Raw genomic sequence first — 8,720 nt, forward strand, 5'->3', positions numbered from 1 at the left:
CTTTTTTCTTTTTGCTTATGTGGTGCTGAGGAATCGAACCCAGGGCCTCAGGCATGCAAGGCAAGCGCTCTACCACTGAGCCACCTTCCCAGCCCTCCTTGAGACTCTTATTTCCAATTAACCACCAGAAAACCAGAAATGGCACTGTGACTCAAAGTGGCAGAGTGGTAGCCTTGAGCAAAAGAACTTAGGGATAGCATCCAGGTTCGGAGTTCAAGCCTATGACCCACAGAAAAAAAAGCTCAGGGAAAGTGCACAGACCGTGACCAGGACAGACACACACAGACACAGACACAGACCACAAAGAAACACAAAAAATGTTCACAATTTGAAATCCAAGCCAATGGGGCTGAACTTCCAGGTCTTAGCAAGAGGTATTTGAAGAATGAGTGCTTTGGTTTTTGTGTGTCTCCCTCACTCCACTTAATGGTCTCATCTTCTGTGTGGTGTGTCTGGGGCTCTGACAAACTCAGAAGGGGTAGATGGCGGTGGCGTGAGTCACGGCCTGGCAGCCTAGAGCACAGGGTCTCCATACCTTGCCAGCAAGTGGTTTCTGCAGGTGAGTCTGGTGACTGCTGTCGATCATGGGGGCTCCACTCCATGCAGACCCCACAATCCACCAGCGGCCGGTTTGCTCTGCATTCAAGATCCCGTCCCAGGAGACACGAAGTTGAGTCTCAGAACCTGAGCCAGCACTGCGCACCTGATTAAAGGAAAGGGTCTTGTGAGATGTTCCTAACTTGTTCCAGCATATCTTCCTGCTTGTAATGGCATTTCTGGTGCATGAATATTGGGATGAATTGCTAACAATGGACATGGTGTACTTGGGCCATAACTCAGTGTTTGGAAAGCAGTCATATCAGGGGAAGACCGCTGCCTCAGGCTCAGCACCAGCGGGAATGGGACCATGAGCCAGGGTTCTGAAAAGCCATGACCGTTAGACGGAGAACTTATAAGAGCCATGACAACAGGTTCCTTCTGCCTAGCTGGCATGCTGCAAGAGGGCCACCAGAGGACCCTAAAGACTAGCAGTGGCGCTCTGGGGCAAAGCACATTCTCAACCAATATGAAGGGTCCCAGAGGGAGACCTGTGGCAGGCCTGGCCGGAGTCTCTCTGTAGACACCCAGTGCCTTCCACTCTTTCTCCGGACACTTGGGTGATGCCACACACATGACCTGGAGGTCTGTGTCTCCATCATCATCAAATAGATCCTAGTAGTGGGGAGGCTGAAGACAAACCAGAATGGGAAGAACCTACCAGAGCTCTTTGTAACTTCCTCAGTTTCTCCACAGGCTCAGGGTCATAACCTGGAATTTTGCGCATGTCGTTGTTCTTTAACGCCAGCATCGTCTCCAGCATAAATCGTATCTTTAAGGAAAAGAAAGAAAAAAAGTGATCTTTTTGGATGTCTGCATGACTGTTCCACACAGTACCATTGTATGACGCTGTGGATACTCATGGTCATTCCTACAGATAAGAAGTCAGGCCAGGCGCTGGTGGCTCATGCCTGTAATCTTAGCTACTCAGAAGGCTGAGATCTAAGGACTGTGGTTCAAAGCTAGCCTGGGCAGGAAAGGCCATGAAAACTATTTCCAATAAACCATCAGAAAACCAGAAGTGGTGTTGTAGGTCAAGCAGTAGAGCGTTATCCTTGAGCTGAAGAACTGAGGGACAGTGCCCAGGCCCAGAGTTCAAGCCCCACAACGGGGAAAAAAAATCACTACTTCCCCATATCCAGCAGTGACACTCGGGAACCTATGTCAGAATCCTGGCTGCCAGTCGGGACACAGTAAGGCCACCTGCACTTCAGGTTCCACAGTACCCCACGCTGGCTCCCACAGGGACGGGACAAGCCTCCCGCTTTCTTCCTTCCGCAGAGGGCTTCTCAGGCTGCTCCATAGCTCCCAGCACGGACTCATACTAGGTCACGTCACAGACAGGGGAACTGAGGCTAGCAAGACTACCTCCTCAGTAAATGTACGTGCTGACTGGGCTTTGCTAGTGTCCAAGCAGAGCCACACATCAAGCCAGTGTGGCACTTGATCCCACACCACAGCTGTGCTTACCTCCTCAGTAAATGTACATGCTGATGGGGTTGTTTTTTTTTGTGTGGTGCCAGTACTTGAACTTAGGGCCTTGGCACCTTAGCTTTTTCAGTCAAAGCTAGCACTCTTATCATAACCACACTTCTGAGCTATTCCTGGTTAACTGGAAGTAAGAGTCCAGGCTGGCTTTGAACTATGACTCTCAGATCTCAAGTCTCCTTAATAGTAGGATTTGATTACAGGTATCACTGCTGCTTGGTTTGTGGAGCTGATTTTTAAATTCTGAGAACACTGATCTGCCCTTGTCAGTCATGGGGCTTAAACTCTGGGCCTGGGCACTCTCCCTCAGCAATTCAGCTCGAGGCGAATGGTCTACCACTTGAGTTACAGCACCACTTCCAGTTTTCTGGTGGTGGTTTATTGGAGATAAGAGTCTCACAGATTTTCCTGCCCGGGCTGGCTTTGAACCATGATACTCAGATCTCAGCCTCCTGAGTAGCTAGGATTACAGGCCTGAGCCACCGGTACCTGGCTGATCTGTATTTTTAATAAAGAAGCAAAATTGGTTTGTAGATTAGCTACAAAGTCACTGTACGACAGGGATAAAGGAAGCAGAAATCATAGGAAATGAAGTATAATATTTACCCCAAATACTTTTAGGGTGCTTTGCTTTGGGGGCACTTAGAAGCAGCTCAGTGGCACTCGTACCCTGGTCTGGTCCTGAAATCTGCCGCCCGCCCCGCTGGCCTTGGCCTGGGCTTCTGTGATCAGCTCCTTCAATGCCAACGGGTCATCTTTCCTCAGGGCAGAGCCCACGTTTTTCAGCATTAATAGGATTAGTTCAATGTCTTTTTCTGTGAAAGTTCCAATAAGTTTCTTCAAAATATCAAAGACAAGAAGAGACTGCACCACGTGGAAATTGTACAAATGGGCAACGATGGTGAAGAGGTTGTCACACTCTTTGTCTTCACCTCCATTTTTATAGACATCATCAAACTTCCTCACCACAGCCTCCAGAAAGCCCGCGCCAACCTGAATGGGACAAGAGGACCCATGTCACCATGGTGGTCTTCAAACAGCACTGTTACGTTTTATGCAACACACAACAAGCACACAGGGCACAGCCTTACTAACACACACGCCTGCTTAGTTCATGGCACACGAACGAACACTGCACACTTAGTAAGGGACAGCACTTCATCTGCTGCAGTACACAAGTATGTTCTGTAAAGATGTACTTTTCTCTTCAATATCAACATTTTTTTTGAGGGTCATTTCTGGTTCCTTGGAAAAATAAACTTGATTTTAAAAAGTCTTTTTCTGGCCAGGTGCTGGTGGCTCATGCCTGTAATCCTAGCTCCTCAGGAGGTAGTGATCAGAGCACTGCGGCTCAAAGCCAACCTGGTCAAAAAAGTCCCTAGGACTCTACCCCCCAATTAGCAATCAAAAAGCTAGAAGTAGAGCTGAGGCCCAAGTGTTAGAGCACTAGCCTTGAGAAAAAAAAGCTTAAGTACAAGGCCCTAAGTTCAAGCACCAGGACCAGCACTCAGAGGCACACACAAGTCTATTTCTAAAAATGTACCACCACTGCTTGGCAATACTCATTTCTCAGAAGACCTCTTCCAAGTTAATTCCTGATCAGGAAGGAACGCAAGTGGGAAAGTGAAGGGCACGAGCAGGCAGGTCCAGCAGCTCCGCAAGGACAGGGAGTGGTGAACACACGCTGCCCCAGCCCACTCCCAGAGACCCTGGCTGAGACGCACGCGCTGTTCCTCAGGAGCCCCACAGCCACCGGCTGCCAGGCTCAAAGACAGAATCAAGTCAGGAACTAGCAGCTGCCCCATGAAGCTTGGTGACGTTACTATGGCACCTTCCCACTGCTGTTCCGGAACATTCTACTCCCAATTCAGTAATTTGGTACTGAAGGAGGAAGGAAGGCCTGGATTTGAATTTATCTGGTTTAAACCGGGACAATGAAATGCAAAGGCAGGAATGGCAGAGAGTATTCTGAGAGAATCACACGGCAAGCCATTGTTCTCAACTCCTAGCCAATCTGAGAATGAGGGAGAAGACAGAGACAGGCATGGTGGTAAGGAGCAGAGGAGGGAGCAGTCCAGCTGGAGGCCGTCATGCTGGACTGGGGACTAAGGTCTGGGCACACAGACCCCGCTGACAGGGCAGGGCAAACCACTGGCTGGCTAGGAATCCCCAGGGTTTTGCCCTGGGTAATGAATGTGCAAGAAGCAGGTTAGGGGGCTGGATAAATCCCTTCAAGGGCCTTCTAAGCATCACTGCAGGACATCAGGCAGGACAGGCTGATGTTTGAGAAGTGCCAGTAATCTCAGGGGAGGATGAGACATCGCTCAGAGCACAACAGGAACATATACACACAGCCCTGTGAGAATCTAGAGAGGACAACAGATTATCAGGAGGGAGGCAATGGTAATTGCTAGAAGTTGAAACTGAAGACTGAGACTTCATGTAACCTGAAAACTCACACTCAAGACCCTTTACTAAAGATAAACCTGAAGAATATTCTGTACTTGACTAACTACCATCTTAAATCCATGCACGAGTTAAGGAATCAGAATTCCACAGATAGGCAGAAAAATCCAGGCTCCAAATACATTCAGGTATGTGTCCAACATTACAAGTAGATTTAGTTACATAAAAATTTGTCAAAATTTAAATTCTATTGTCTTTAAAACTAAATATAGTTTTATAACAGTTAACACGAATATAATTCATGATGCAAAAATTATGACTCATATTGCAAAACTATCCATTGACCCTGATGCGTGCATATTAGCACAAGTCTACACAGGACTGATTTTAGATGAGTGCTGGAGCAATGCAGTAGCGGGAATCATGTTCTAGTCTCTTCTTCTTTCCATGAATCCCTGTGAGGAAGTTTAATGGAGCAGGAGTTTAGTGGATGTCATTAGCTAAATGACTTCCCCTTGAACAAGTCATCTCATTGTCCTTTATGCTATTAGCAAAGGTTTAAATGACAAGTAGGACTAATGATATCATGTTTGCAATCAACTCAATCCCTGATGTGCCGTAGACGGTCAGGTCTATGACTTTCACTATAGCTCACTGAAATCCTATCTGTACAAAAACCATACATTATGAAGTCTGATGAAGTGCACCAGCATGCCCTAGGAGGACGGGGATGTACTAAGCAGGCCACAGAACAACATGAATTACGGCAATCGCAGGGCACAAAGAAACATGTCCATGGCTTCCATTATGCTTTGTAATGGGAAGAAAATGGACTCACTCATGTGTGAAGTGAGTATAGCTCTTGGAACAAAAAGTTACTTCCAAAGACTATTCCCAACGCAGCTGGTACAAATGCTGCACAGCAGAGATCATGAGGGGCTGAGGGCTGTGCTGACATCTTCCTCTATCTGCACCCTCCCGGGCCCAACAGGTCTGAAGGCTTTCTCTTCCAATGAGACTACTGCTGTATAACAAAGTTTAGGAGATGGTCTAGGAATAGCAAAGACTCCTGTAGCTGCAGCCAGCCAGGAAAAGGGGGAGAACACAAGGTCGACAGGGACATCTCCTCCACCATTACCATGGTGAATCACTAGCCTTTAGTGAGTCCTCTGGGCCACTTGCACCCATCACCTGGAGGAGGAGAACTCCACCACTCTGACACAGACAGTGGTTGGGGGAGGAGGGACGGACAATACCTCGATCCCAACCGTGTGGTGAAGGATGCTAACGAGGAGGACATGCTCCATCATCAGTCTGCTGGGCATGGCCGTGGCAGTGACGCAGGCGCCCATGAGGGCTGCGGTTAGGGTGTCGTTCATGTCCTTCCTGCTGTGGGTCATGTACAGCTCCTCCAGCTGCCCACTGATGGAAGCCATGTTCGGCTCACTCAGCCTGCAAAGAAAGCAATGGTGTTCTAAATGTAGGATTTTTTCAGGTCAATGAAAAACTAAGGAGTTACCAATACTACCCAGCCATCCTACTCCATCCACTCTTACTCCACTCTGAGCCTGCTGCAGTAATCCAGTGTGCGCTTCTTATAATCATATAGTTCAGAATCTCAGGTGTAGCTCTCCCTTTGTCTCCTGTGGCAACCAAAGCACTCCATGTTCTCCGGGGTGGAGGATGTGCCTACAGGACCAAGCACCCGGGACCACGCTAGAAAAAACACTACTTTTTGGGGCTAGAGGCATGGCTCAGGTGGTAGAGCTCCAGGCTTTCAGTAAAAGTGTCAGACCCTGAATTCAAGTCCTGATCCTGAGGGGAAGAGGAGAGAAATACTACCGTGCCCATCTCTGCACTGAGAACAGGCTGCTCCATCTGAGCAGGTGAGGAAGGAAGGCCATGTGTATCCAGACTACCCACCTTGCACCTAGGCTACCACTGAACATCAAAACAGCAGGGTAAAATTCCAGCAGATGCTGTAGAAAGTGTTTGAGCTTTACTTAGAAACAGAAGCAATGTAGGAAAGAGGGAGTGTGACAAAGGGTGGAACAAGAGCCTTGTGAAGGAATGAATGCTTCTGTATCCTGTGATGGATGGAATGAATGCTTCTGTATCCTGTGATGGAATGGATGCTTCTGTATCCTGTGAAGGAATGAATGCGTCTGTATCCTGTGATGGAATTGGTTCTGTATCCTGTGATGGAATGCTTCTGTATCGTGTGATGGAATGTTTCTGTATCCTGTGATGGAATGCTTCTGGATCCTGTGATGGAATGCTTCTGGATCCTGTGATGGAATGAATGCTTCTGTATCCTGTGATGGAATGCTTCTGTATCGTGTGATGGAATGTTTCTGTATCCTGTGATGGAATGCTTCTGTATCCTGTGAAGGAATGTTTCTGTATCCTGTGATGGAATTGGTTCTGTATCCTGTGATGGAATGCTTCTGCATCCTGTGGTGAAATGGTTCCATAGCTTGTGGAGAAGCCACAGAATCACACACAGGCGTTTGGGAAATGGAGGAAGGTATGTAGGAACTCCCGTACTGCCTTTGCAGGTCTCTGTGAATCTGTAGTAATTCCCAAATGAACGTTTAACAAAGTAAAACACACTGGAAACTACAGGTAAGGACAGTGGCCACCTCCAGAAGAGGGCTGGAAAGGGCCTCTGGGTAAGGAGAATGGGACAAGTGGAGAAAAGTATTAGCAGACAAAAGTTTCAGTCAGTCTTCAAAGCTAGAGAGCCACGGAGGGGGTGTGAGTGACAAATGAAGTCCCGTCTGTGTGGTTTCCAACAGGCATTATTTGATTTGTATTTACTCAGGGTCTCATGCCTGCTAGACAAATAAGCAAAGGCCCTACCACTTGAGCCAGGCCTGCAGTCCTGAGGTAGGAAATGCAGAAGTGAGCAGTGACCCAGAAGAGAGAGGCTGTCCAACTGAGTGGGCCTGCTCCTCCCTCACAAGGCTTTCTCCGCTCTTCCGGAGAGAGCAGTCTCCGTCCCATTCCTTCCCAGTGTGGGCCAGGTGTTGCGTGCAAACAGCCAGTACCAAACGGCTGGGCCTCCTCTGTCATAACACTATGGGTCTGGATGCATCTCTACAGGCAAAGACCTCTCTGTCATAACACTACGGGTCTGGATGCATCTCTACAGGCAAAGACCTCTCTGTCATAATACCATGGGTCTGGATGCATCTCTACAGGCAAAGACCTCTCTGTCATAACACTACGGGTCTGGATGCATCTCTACAGGCAAAGCCCCTGCCACAGGTGTTACAACCCCAGGACAGTCCTGTATAGGGACACATGCATGGCCTTGGGGCATGGGATGCGGCCATCAGGAAAGTTACCTGTTAATGAGGCCTTTAACCTGCTTCTTCAGCCTTTCTAGTTCTTCCTTCTTGCGGACATCCCCTGTGCCCTCCTCCTCCAGCCTCACCTGAGGCGGGATGTACTGTCTACCAGGCTCACAAGGGCTCTCCTGGAAAAGAGGAATACATGGAGAGAAGAAAAAAAAGCTTACCTCATATGTTCGCACATTTACTTTTAAATTCCCAGACACTCGGCGCAACTGCTGCCGCCTGCCACGGCTGTACGCGGGACAGGAGCTCTGGCTGCGGCGTCTAGAACCTTCCGGGTGGCCTGGGCGGCCTGGCCTCCCTCGATGGGCCGCGTCAAGCCGTCGAGGCCCCGCGCCCAAGGGAAGGCCCGCGGGGCTAGGAGGTGGGCCCGCTGCGCCCGCTGTACCTGACTCGGCGCGTCGTCCTCGTCCTCTTCCGAGGAACTCTGGCTCGTGTCTTCGTCTTCAGAGGAACTCTGGCTCTCCTCTTCGTCTGCAAAACGGACTCTCTTCGGTGCGCTCTCCCCCCGCGCCTCGGCTTCGGCTTCCTCCAGGCTCCCCGCGTCGGCGTCTTCCTCCTCCTCCTCCTCCTCCTCCTCGCTCCCCGGGTCGCTCCCGGGGCGGGTGTGTCGTCCCGCCGCCGCGGCCTCCTCCTCCCCGCCGCTGTCACCGTCGCCCAGGCCGCCCAGGCCGCCCCGGGGCTCCAGGGCCCCCAGGATGTAGCCCAGCCCGTCCCGCGCGAAGCTGAGCGGCACCGAGCCGCCGTCGCCCTTCTTCCTGCGCTTGTGCCAGCCCAGGCGGCGCTCCAGCTTCCGGATCTCCCGGTCCTCCTCCTCGTTGGCCAACAGCAGCGCCCGCTGCCGGGCGGCGGCGGCCTTCGCGGCGCGGG

General features: G+C 50.1%; 1 protein-coding gene across 1 annotated transcript in view; it reads right to left on the reverse strand.

Moving 5' to 3' along the window:
- The window catches only part of Nom1 (nucleolar protein with MIF4G domain 1), a 30,719-nt gene that overhangs the window by 7,797 nt on the left and 14,202 nt on the right, over positions 1–8,720 (reverse strand). Inside the window, exons 3-9 of the mRNA XM_013027204.1 lie at positions 8,400–8,706; positions 8,239–8,366; positions 7,842–7,972; positions 5,748–5,943; positions 2,755–3,078; positions 1,259–1,369; positions 536–703 (exon numbers count right to left, since the gene is read on the reverse strand). Coding sequence (XP_012882658.1) covers positions 536–703; positions 1,259–1,369; positions 2,755–3,078; positions 5,748–5,943; positions 7,842–7,972; positions 8,239–8,366; positions 8,400–8,706 — 1,365 coding nt within the window. The remainder of the gene's footprint in view (positions 1–535; positions 704–1,258; positions 1,370–2,754; positions 3,079–5,747; positions 5,944–7,841; positions 7,973–8,238; positions 8,367–8,399; positions 8,707–8,720) is intronic.

The sequence above is a fragment of the Dipodomys ordii genome, unplaced genomic scaffold, assembly GCF_000151885.1.
Source record: "Dipodomys ordii isolate 6190 unplaced genomic scaffold, Dord_2.0 Scaffold101, whole genome shotgun sequence".
Taxonomy (NCBI): domain Eukaryota; kingdom Metazoa; phylum Chordata; class Mammalia; order Rodentia; family Heteromyidae; genus Dipodomys; species Dipodomys ordii.